Source organism: Corvus cornix, chromosome 7 (assembly GCF_000738735.6).
Source record: "Corvus cornix cornix isolate S_Up_H32 chromosome 7, ASM73873v5, whole genome shotgun sequence".
NCBI lineage: Eukaryota > Metazoa > Chordata > Aves > Passeriformes > Corvidae > Corvus > Corvus cornix.
The window spans coordinates 34,328,081-34,340,101 of NC_046337.1; the positions used below are offsets into that span (position 1 = coordinate 34,328,081).

Consider the following 12,021-nt stretch of genomic DNA (forward strand, 5'->3'; position numbering starts at 1 on the left):
GAAGAAAGGAGCAAAATTGCAAGAAAGCATATTAGCACCATAACATGAATCCAAAGGTGGTAACATATTTTTGACAGAATGCATATGAACAGTTTGGGCCTTTCATTACATTTAGCAAACTATTCAAACAGAAATAGATGTGGAAAGGAGATGCTCACATCCAGGATCATCCTTCACTGCAAGCCTTGTCTAAGGTTTTTCAAGTCAACAGTCAATTCCATAGTTGCTACACTAGGCTCAGTAGGAGTATTTTTTATATTATTTTATCAATTTTAGCTCAATAATAATATTTCAGAACACCTAAATAATCTTTCTGCCTGACAAGATAGAAACAGTCATCTCCCTTCTGACAGATGTAGAAAGTTCAAAAAAAAAACCCACCCTAAAACATCCCAAACACTGGGATTTTATAAACTGAGTGAAATTCTGAGTGAGTGAAAGAAGGTACTCTATTTTCTTCCCCTCCTAACACCATGGTTTTATAGTCTACATTTCTGTATTATATTTGATTATGCACAGGACAAATTCATATTTGGTAACAGGAAGAATCTTATTTGTTCCAGGAATTAGTTTGTCCACAGTACTTTATTGCAACAGATCTCATAAAAGTATTTCTAACTCCAGCACTCCTTCATTGATATTAGATAGAAGAGTTTGTTTTGGTATTTCTCATGCCAGTTTGGATGCTGCAGAAAGGAATTTTATAGGTCACACTAGTGTTATTACAAGGGCTATTTGTAATAAAGAGAACTCCAGAAAATGCAAACACAAACACTAACAAAATTTAGGTGAACATGTGGACACAGATCCAATGATTTGACCTGTATCTGCTTTTGTACATCTCACTGCTTTTCTCCACTGCTAATGACAGGTTGATATTTTAGGGGGAAAATCACAAATATTTTTCAAAGCCATTCACCATGGCTGAATACTTATGCTTGGCCTGCTGGCCTCAGGTTAACCTTTAACATATGAAGAACAACAAAAAAGTTTTGGGTTGCACAGACAAGAAGCATTTTTAGTACAGTCGCAGTTGCATCAAATCACAATCCAAAAGGTAACTGAGGTGGCTTTGGTGCTTGAGACATCTCTGAAGCAGAACCACAATCATCTACCAAGTTGCCTATAAAGGATATTGCAATAGCCTTAAGCCTCTGTGAGCCCTGTTTCAAACAGCAGCAGAAGTTAGAGGATTTTTTTCCTCCACAGATCTCATTACAATTGAGAGAAGAAAAAATAAACATGATCTTCAGCAAAAGGCACAGATGTGTCCCTCCTGCTTGTGCAGGAGGGTTGGAGTCCCAGTGCCAGCGTGACACAGCTGACAGCAGGAGTGGTGGCCTTCACACGTGGTGGAGAACAACATCACCAGCACACACACAGCAGAATCAGGAGGCATTTCTTTGGTCATGTGGAGACTCTCCTGCCCGAAGACATCCATGTCCAACTTGTGCAGGCAAACCATAGCAATACAGCTGTGCAGAGCCTTCTGCCTGGAGGGTCCTGACCTGCACCTGGGCTGCCAAGCCACAAGTGCCCAGGAGCAGGAACTGTGAGATTCAAAACACCCTTCTGCTCCTGTTCCCTCCATTCAATATGTTAAATAAGATTAAACATGTTGCATTTCCTACTGATACACAAAATGAGAAATGACAGCACACAAAAAAAGGTAGGCTCTAGGCTTTGCTCAATCTGTAAATACCATTCTGAGGTAAAAGTGACAGGACAATAACACTGAAAATAACAGGACTTCACCACAATAACATTATGCCCACTCAAACACTCCCAAAGATCCAAACTAGCCAGTTCAGCGTACTAAGGGCCATCATCCCACCACATTGAACTAACAGGTTTATGAAGATCAAAATCTCTGATTACTCTGCTCTCACACACACTCACCCACTCCAAGAGCTGAAAAACACAACACTAAGGGGACACAGAGACATTAATGGGACATTAATGGGAACCAAGAGATGTGCAACAGTTCAGAATGACAGTGCCAGGCAACCATAGAGAACTCTGCCTTGGTTTTGTTTGTTTGTTTGTTTTCTTTTCTTTTGATTTTGTTTCTTTGGGGATTTTTATTTTTTAGTGAGTTCTTTCAGGGAGTTATTTACGAGCTGCATGGATGTGTTACTTGTGTCATGGAGTATGGTTTCCATCTCTTCTGTTCTATAATTAATCACTAAAGTGCTCAAGTTTTCCCCTGGTAATGCACACATTGGTATTTAAAGTTCTTACACACAGTGGCTAGTATACAATTGTAAAACTACTTCTAGTAGTTGTACACATCAGTCTTGAATTTATCTTTTCATAACTACTTCCACAAGTGTTTGCTGAGAGACATTTTTACTATCGGACACTAAATACCATGAACCTAAGAGTAAGCACTTTCATTTAGACACTCAAGGGCATTCTGTGTATGTTGCAGGGAAGGTTGTCACAAGTTAGTGAGTTCTGCCCATGCCTCACTCTGACCTTACAAGTATTGCTGTTCTTATTACTAATTATATAACACCACCATTACAAATAATGGCACCAATTCTTACTTTAATGATTGTTAATATGCTTAGCTGTACTGCAGCCATACTTCATGGCAACTTTCCAAGAAGAGGACTCAACTCTCCTAGGCAATGCACATCCACCCAAGGAGAAACCAAGCTTCTGCTCAGGGGGACATCAAGAGCAGCTCTGAGTACAGTGAGCCCACAGCATCAGGTGCTGAGAGCACAAACCTCTGTGGACCCCAGTGGGTTCTGGAAAGAGATGTAGGCCCTTTTTGTATATGCATAGGACTATGGGATGAGGGGGGATCACAGAATTTTAAATCTTAACTTTCTATCTTCTCTGAGGGCATTCAGCACATTACTGAGGTTCTCAATCTGTAGCTTTAACTTCTATTTAATATGCCTATTAAAAAAATATCAGTGCCATCTTGACTCATTCTTTGGCTTCTAATGTTCCTTCAGTTTTATCATGATGTTGCTAAACCCAAGAAAAGATTACTAAAATGTTGTCTTGTCATTTAGAGATTCAGAGATACATGTAGGAGCTGCTCACTGGCTCTAGCAGAATATGTATTATGAGTGAGGAGCTCACTGCACATTCAACTGCACCTTGTTTAATTTAAAAGTGAAGTATGTGTGTTTCCAACTTCCTATAAATTTTAAAAAGACACAGGATCAACAGTCAGACTACACTTGACTTTGCCAGAAGCCTGGGAAAGCCACTGGAGCAGAACGTCATTGGGTCAGGGATCTGTCCTCACTGGATAGCTGACCCTTAGAGTGGCTGAGCACCTCTGTGGGTGGCCAGGATTACACCCGGCTGTAGCTCCAGGATGAGGCCTGGCAACACAGATTTGGTGCATACATTCGAAATGCAGCAACAACTAAGTCCAGATTTAATATGCATTTATCAATACAGGTATCAGCCGTCTTGATTTATCATAAACTTGGTTTACACCCCATTGTCAACATAGAGGAGTCTAATGCCAATTCATCCACCACGCCACCATAATCCCACTAAAAAGCACTGAGAAGGGATTTGGATCAATGCAAGTAAATCCACCATGAAACAGATTTCAGTTAAACTCTAGTGACTGTGGAAATCCTAAAGCAGATAGTTCTGTCCTAAATTATGAAACGTTAGTGGATTTGTGTCTTATCGAACCCCAGCCAGAGACAACTTCAGGTAGACTATGACTGCAGACAGGGCTTTTATACCTCTGATTGCAGACAGAGACAAAGGCAAGCTGGAGCTACCAGTGAGCTCATCTTCTGGTGTGCTCAGGACGGGATAGAAGGGAAGAACAATGCAGCAGTGCTAAATCCCAGTAGGGCAGGCCGGTTTCCAGGGCTAGAGTACCCAAAGGCAGAGCCTGATCAATCTCCATGTTGTCACAGCCCTGTGTTTTCCACTCCTGCTGCCCTTTCTCCATGATACCTCAGCCTCAAGTATTTTAAAAAATAGGTGGGGGATGCAGAAAATCCACACTGGCAAGAGAGACTCCTAAGCCTGTGAAACCCCAAATCAACTACTGACATCTTATATTGCAAACTATGAGCTCAGAAATGCCAATAAAAACCCTCCCGATGCTCAGAGAAGAGGTAAAATACAGTTGCAAGAGAGCAGCAGTCCCTCGCCTGTGCAGTACTGCCAGAAGCACAGGTGGGGCCTGAGAGCACACTGACCAACACTACAGCCTCGCAGCACAGGGATGTACAGGCTGGTGAACAGTGCTCCTGGCACTACAGAGCAGGAAGAACTAGAGCCTTTCTCCAGAGCAAAAATGAGACACTAGTTCAGCAGAATCTCCTCTCTGCTGTACTACCTACGCTTGGACTGTGCTGACCTGTACTTACAGTTGGCAGTGATTTGTCAAGGAACTTTTCACAGAGATGTGTCATGACTTTGTTTCCACATTTGTACCTCAAACACTGGAAATAGGTGTTCGAGGTTGTGCAAGTCCCCACAGATGTCCCATGTATCTTTTTCTCCCCAGCCAAATCCAGGGCTATGAATTCTACCATAAGATCAAGCTTCTCAGTATCAAATGCTACAATGCTGAGGAACAGCAGAGTGCTCGGGTCCCTTTGGGCATGTGGAAGGAAGCAACTTGGGAACCACAGAGACAGAGGCAACTGGATTGGATGATACAGGGAGTTTTATCCCGTCACCTATTACACACCTCTGATCTTTCCCCCACTGCTCTATTCCTGCCTCCAGCAGTAATGAACCCCTTCCCCTTGACAATGAAAAGGCTAAAGAAAGGCACCTCCTTACATGTGACTCATTTTCTTTTAGCCAATTAAGTTATACATCTGCATTTTTAAGGGAAAATATACACAGCAAATAAGAAAAAGTAAAGATAAATGCAGTTTACTAACCACATACACTAAAAAAATCACCTTATCACAAGAACTGGGGATGACTCAGAAAATACATGTAAATAGCTTCTGTGAATTAGCACTGACTGACACCCAATGTACTAAAATAAGCTGCCCATGATTTCTCGAAAGCTCCATGCTAATGCACTCCATAAAAGGTCAGTGAAAACAGCAGCAGTGCATAACCATCTAGACGCTTTACTTGGTGGCAAATAATGGAATGAATTGTCCCCTGACCAGGATGGGGAAAGGAAGTTAATCTGCACTTCAAGCCTCTCAGGGAATGTTCCAGGGTTGTAAAGCATGAGTCAGCAGCATTGCTGCTATAGAGGTTTTTTTCTAGCATGCTACTGGCAACACAGACTCTGCCTTTTCCAGCTTTGGTATGCCAGCTAAGTGTCCATCGGGAAACTGCCATTCTTTTGTATGAAATGTGACAGATTAATTGATTACTATTTATTCATTAACATCTTAAATGTCATCACTGACCTCTATGATCAAAATGCAATTCAATACAGCAAAGAAGAAGAAAGAGTTAAGTCGATGGGTGAAGCTGGGAGAAATCAAGCCTTAGTAAATGTATTTTAACCTTTTCATTGTTACTGCTACTGCAGTAATGCCACAAACACCTTTGTTACTGCAGCCAAGACAAAACCCACCATACTAAGTCTCATGACCAAATTTTGCAGCTTCCTGTAACCAAGGATCTCAATCATTTTGCAAAGCTGATGAATACTCCTCCTGAGAAATACACTGGCATTTCTTTGTCTGTTTTGGAGACAAAAAAAATAAGGAAAAGAAAGAGGACACAAACTTTTGGGAATTAACCCAGCAGTTTACAGCCGTTCACAGGAACCACAGGCCTGCACCTAATCAGGTGCACCTTCTCCCTCTAGTTGAAGTCATGTCACCCAGCTCCTCGTCCAGTTCATCCTTCATTGGATTCTTGTGCTTTGATGATTACTTTCTTGACAGGTTACACAGGGTCCTTTTTAACATTACTAAACCAAACTTCTGCTGTCTAACTATGCCTAGCTTTTAATATTTAAATATAGCTTGACAGAGAATTAAGGACAGAAACTTCTTCCTAGAAATGAAAAAAAAAAACCCTAAAATGAATCCTTCCTTTAAATGAAGAAAGCACTAACATAACCTCACCACTCACTGCCTCTGACCTTCCAGACAAGAAGCACATGCACAATGGCCAGTCAGCAGCCAGAGCAGCTCTAGAGCACGCCATGTCCTGCCCAGCTGGCAGTACACAGCCACACAGAAACTTGGATAGTGGAAGCTGTGGCAGGGGAGGAGAGGACACAAGACGCAAACCCATATGAAAGAACTTTCATCAGGATATATTAGCTTCAGTCTTAGCCACTGAAAACCAGTGTTATGCAGATTACGTTCTCTGCAGCTAGTAACTTTTGAGTCCCTTGACCAATTCCAGCCTGTTTTGTTACAGAGTAACTGCCTTCCTACAACTCCCATGAAAACTGACATTCAAGAAAAAAAGCAGACCTTGCAAGTGACCCTGCTCACGTTCCAGCTGAAAGAAGTCATAATATAGGACTCTCATTTGCCACCAAATGATCTGCCTAGGAGACAGTCTTTCTAATCAGTAAAACAGCAGGAAAATCTTCACTGAGAATTGTTCATCAAGCACAAGACATAAATCAAAGTCAGCACCATTCATTCCAATGCTCAAACCACTACTTGTTTCATGTAGTCATAGGACAAGACAACACTAATACTGGTGATCTAACCCTAGCAAACAAACCAAGGATGTTGAGACCCAGCCTAGAACAGCCATAAAGCAAATGGCCTCCTTAGCTCCTCTCTGAGGATCATTACGAGTGGGGTTAAAAAAAAGATGATCATCTCAGGACAGGGGCAGACATGGACCCAAGTTCACTCCTGATGCTGCTCCCCGCAGCTGAGCTCTGGAGGTGAACTGACACCACATGCTCCTTCCGGATGCCTTCAGTGCATTTGGTCACCATGTCATATGTTTAATTGAAGGTGAGTGCCAAACATCACATCATCCTGGGTGTATGCCTTGGAGTCCACAAACTGTAATCCAGCGCACCTCATTGCCACTGCACACTCTGCCTTCTGATGCCTTTTTGTATCAGCTAACAAAATGTTTTCCTTTTGATATTCCAAGCCAGCTTAAGCTACCCCTGTGGCCACAGGATTTTTAAGACCTGTCAATCTAGAATTAATTGTCTTCTTACAGCCTAAGTACCCCTTACCTCTTCGTCAAGAAAACTATGTTGTTTGAAATAATTTCCATTTTTGCCAGTATAACATCTCATTTCCTTCTCTGTAGCCTGAAGGAATGATTTGTAACATGAATCCTAAAAACTGAGATAAAAGCAGGAGGCTAAAATGACTGCTAAATCAGATGAATAAGAAATGTATATGTATTTTTCTATGTAATAAAAAAATCCAGTCTCCACCAACTCTGATTTAATAACAAATAGCTGATGCCTTTTCTTTGTTTTTTGGATACCACAGAGGACTGATTAGATGCTGTGCACAGGAGATGAGATATTTCCACGGCAGATGAAAACCTGCTGGGATCTGAAGGGATCACATTGTCAACAATTTGGATGGACTCTTTATCCACCAATACTATAAAAACTAGGCAGTTCTACCTGTGTGCTAACAATGCCATCCTTTCTATTTGTGAGAATCCTTCCTTTCCCCTTCTCCAATGCTGCAGCAAAACCTTGGATTCTGACATCAAGCCCAGGCAAGCAATATTAGTCCTTGAGACAGAGTTTGCAAAACATTAATGAAATCAGAATGAGACTGCAGTTTGGCTTGTTGCCTTGGACAACGGAAGTGAAATTAAGAGTAGAGGGAAGAGAAGGGACTTGCTCTTAGCTAAAATCAAATCACTGAATGCATTTTTCACAAATTAAAGCATTTTATACACTATTTACTACAGGTTTTTCTATTTCAATGAGTCTAGTGATAACTGATGCCAGGAGGAAACAGTATTGAAAGCAGCTAAGATAAACTAGCAAGTAAAGAATTCCTTTCAAGAATTTTATTCAGCCAGGAAAATCTCTTAGGTAAAAAGCCTTCTGCCAAGGACAGAAAAACTGCAAGGGCCAAGAGAATGGAAAGATGTGTAGAAGAGGAAAACAAATAATAGAATTGTATGTAAGAAAACAGGAGAGAGAATATCTGGAAAAATTCACAATGCTTTCCCTCAAAAAACAGGAAAACAGAATCTATCAACCAGACCTAGAAATCAATTTCAATGACATTGATTATTCATCACCTTTCTGAGGCATACTGTGCTGTTAGCAGTGGCCCACACCTTTGCCAGTGCCCAGGTTCTGGCCTGGGATTCCTGCCTGTCAGGGGGACCCATAATCGCCATTTCAGGAGTCCAGGCTTTCTCACACAGTGAAACATAACGGCCTTTCCAGAAAAATTTCTGGGTTTTTTTTCACGTTTTTAAAAGGCCTCCTAAAACTTCAGACTGAAGACACATGCATATTTTGATTGCACACATTTCCTCCAGGTCTAAAAGCAGAGTTTAAGAAGTATGATCACCTGTAGGACACCAAAACAGAGAAGGACATCATAAAGTCTGGTTCGGTAGGTGTTGGGTGAGAAGTGGCACCTACAAAGTTAATTCAAGATGGATATAACTTTCCCTCTCTCCATGAAGGTGAAGTGAGCAGATTTTCAATCCTGCCTAGATTTTAATTTTTTTTTTTTTTTTTTTGGGAGCACAGTCCTTACTGCAAATCAATGAAATCCGTATTCCTTAGCTACCTGACACATCTGGAAGTCCAATACAAAGTAACTTACAAATTTTATTCTGCAACGTTTTATCTCCCTCTCTCCTTTACAGGGGGCAAGGGCTTAAAGCAACCACAGCCAAAAGGTATCAGGGGAAGAAGACAATAAACTGCCACTCCTGGAAATTAACAATGATATTGTCAAAAAAACCCAGCTTGTTTTCCTCCTTTTGATATACAGACAATTTCTGAAGTGTCAGTGGTATGTCAAAAAGCCATCAGATGCTCACCCAGCACTGACAGGCTGCTGGAACAATGAGCTTCGTGAGCTGCTTTCCTGTGAGAGATTATACCTGCTCAGAACAAGCCTGTGAGTTTAACCCTGTCCTTGCTGATGCTAAAATCAGTATTAGGACCCCAAATGTGGTAAGACAGGAGGCAGCTTGCACTCTCACTATACTAACACAAGACAATAGATATGCATTCAGGTTTGTATCTTGCTCTTTGGTAGCTGCAGCTGAAAGGACTAATTAGTTACCCAGAGCATATGCTTACACATCAAAAATAACTTTACAGTGCCTGGCACAACAATTTGAAAATCTCTGCAAAGCTGACAAAAACAAAAAATACCCAACTCTTGTGTAAATCAAAAAAGAAAAACAAAATAACAAAGAGCAAACCACACCCAGTACCACATTCATTCCCACATTTAAAGAGAGGTGTCCTACCTTTCTGATCGTTGAAAAGAAGATTCCAATCAGCACGGTGTCCAAGACTATACACTGAAGAATCTGTAAATACAAAAAAAAGGAAGGGGCAAAACCACCCTGAAAACACTTAATTTTTGCTGAAAAACAGTTTTTTAGCTATAAGAAAAGTTTTTCTTCTATGATACAAAGACAGAAATGCATAAATATATCCATACAGTCATCTGTGTAAGGTGTGTCTGCATATAATACACATTATGCATGCATCAACGTATTTATAAACAAATCCACAGAAGTTTATTACCTATCCATTTGAATTCATCCAGTGTGCACTGCTACCGATTTTAATCTACAGCAGACAAAATCCAAAAAGCTTCAGCATAAAGGTATAGCTCTTTCAAATTCTCAACAAGAAAACAAACCTGACATTTTTTAAATAAAATCATTACCAGCTCATATGCTGCCATACCACAAAAGCCTATCCTTAAATAACTGCTGCATAATCATTCTCCCGGAGTGTTGTTATCCATCGGCTCGCTGCCTATCTCCAGACAGACGCAGTCTGTAAGCCACCAGCTTGTATCTACCATGTGTACGTCAGGAAAAGGAAAACTGCAAATTAGAAAAAGTCCCCGCAGTGGTGAAAAGAGGATGAGTGGGGGAGGAAGAGGGAGTTCACTGGCCACAGAAATTTCGAGAACGATGACAAGCCAGCCAGCTCCGCCATCATCCACTTACAATAGGATGCTGCACCTCGCGGCTGCTGAAGCAATTTGTCAAGGGGTTGCTGGTATCAAATGCCTGACAGGCATTTTAATTGCATCCAACCAAGTGTGTCCCCAGGAACTGGGCCTTTAATCCTATGACTATCATCAACTGGTTTCTTCTGTGCTGCTGCCAGACACACACAAGCCTGCACTGCATACAAGCAGCAACGCACCCGGATTCTGCCGTGATGCTGATCCAAATCCCAAACAGGGTTCATGGACAGTACATGACAAAAAGCAGGTCTGGAGGGATTTAGTATTTTGTGCTTTATGGATCAAGAAGGCAATTCCCTCTTCCCTTTTATTTTTCTATCTAGTCTTCTGTTCACATGTCGGAACCAGCTTGACTGTGCTATTATTCGAGCCTTGCATTTGCTTATTCACACCAAGGGGAAATAAAACCAGGGAAAATGCAGAAGTGCTGCAGGACTGTAGGGGCAAGCAAGAACCCTTCAGGACTAATACAAGAGTATAATAGGGCTCACTGCACAGTTCAGCTCAAAAACAAGTTCTTTGTGAAGTGAGGACTTCAGTTTTAGTGCCACTATTCAGTTGTTGTGTCCGCTTTGATCTCATCTCCCTATTTCAAGGCTTTCTTCAGGACAATATTAATCTCAGTAGGAAAAGGGACCTATGAATCTGGGTATCACCCAGTGTTCTGTGAGGACCTGGGGAGCTCAACAGCTCAGCTGTGGAGGGCTAGCAAAGAAGGGCTAAACAAACATAAATGAACTTTTAAAAAGAGTAGAAGAAAAATTAAAAGACAAACTGGTTTTTTTTCAAGCATTGTAAGTTTGTAATGAAACAGCATACACAGCAAAGGAGCAGTCAGGAGTAACCAATGAGCCCGGCACGCTCTTAAGGACTGAAGAAAAGCTTGAATTTCCCTGCACTCAGGACACAGAAGTCAACTAGGTTCACTTCCCAGCAGTAAGTTGGTGTTTCTTGGTCCCCATGACATCAGACCGCTTGACAGGGAAGGCTATCAACAAGAAAATCAAACATCTCCCTACTGCAAAGTTTGGGAGAGGTCCAACAAACCCTATTTACCTTTGAGTGGGCCAAGGGGCTTACAGGAAGGAGTAACAAATTTCCCATTGATTTCCAGGGGTTGTCTCCCAAAACTGTGGGGATAGAGGGCTACAAAGGGAATCAATTCCCTTCTGCCTTCCCCCACAACCACATGATGACTTCACACATCCATCAACCTTTGCATCAAACAGAAATTCCACCCTCACTGCTATAAACAAATCTTAGTAACTTAAGAGCATCTGTCCTGAGCTGACAGTTTTCCCCCACTCTCTCAACCACCACAGCAGTGAGGAGGATGAGGAAATGGAGGAAGGTAGGCTGTATGGGACAAGGATGACAGTGGAGCAGGTACCACATGGCAGCAAAAAGGCCTTTTGGAAGGAACAGAAAAAAAATGAGCAAGAGCGGCCCTAGTGCAATTCTTAGACCTTTCCTCTGAAAAAGCCTCTTGTGACTCATGGGAAGGGGTGCCTGCTGCTGCCAAACCTCCCACTGCAGAGATCATTCTCCGCAGAAACCAAGGAAACCCTAATCCTGCCCGCATTTTCCTCAGCTCCACCATTCACCAGTTGGTGCTTGTTCACAGCATTGCTACGATCTCTCCCTCACTTCTGCAGCTCCCCTTCACCAGCCACTCTTCCCCAAAACAACCAGGAGCTCTGGGAGGTCCCAGCAACATCATCATTGGAGCTGGGATGATAGAAGAATAAGAAGTCCTGAAAACTGTCCTGTAATTTCTCTCAGAGGTTCCTAACGGAACTCACGTGGCTCACAAGCAATGGATACATATTGCCAGCCTGTGTCCTATACCCTGGAGCCTAGTGATGAATGTTCAACCACCCACCCAAATCACCTTCAGTCTGCCCAT

At 41.9% G+C, this 12,021-nt stretch overlaps 1 protein-coding gene across 43 annotated transcripts in view; it reads right to left on the reverse strand.

Moving 5' to 3' along the window:
• Positions 1 to 12,021, reverse strand: part of MAP2 (microtubule associated protein 2) — a 241,516-nt gene that overhangs the window by 129,221 nt on the left and 100,274 nt on the right. For 30 of the 43 annotated variants that reach the window (XM_039555191.1, XM_039555190.1, XM_039555203.1 and 27 more), the window contains one exon: positions 9,376 to 9,438. The exons of 1 other annotated variant lie outside the window; for it this stretch is intronic. Coding sequence is in view for 12 of the 42 variants with exons in the window: in XM_019286265.3 (XP_019141810.3) it covers positions 9,376 to 9,438 (63 nt within the window). In the remaining 30 variants the exon portion in view is untranslated. Of the gene's footprint in view, positions 1 to 9,375; positions 9,439 to 9,658; positions 10,057 to 12,021 lie in introns of those variants that run through there. 12 more of the 43 variants (XM_039555215.1, XM_039555219.1, XM_039555213.1 and 9 more) reach the window with 3 other exon arrangements.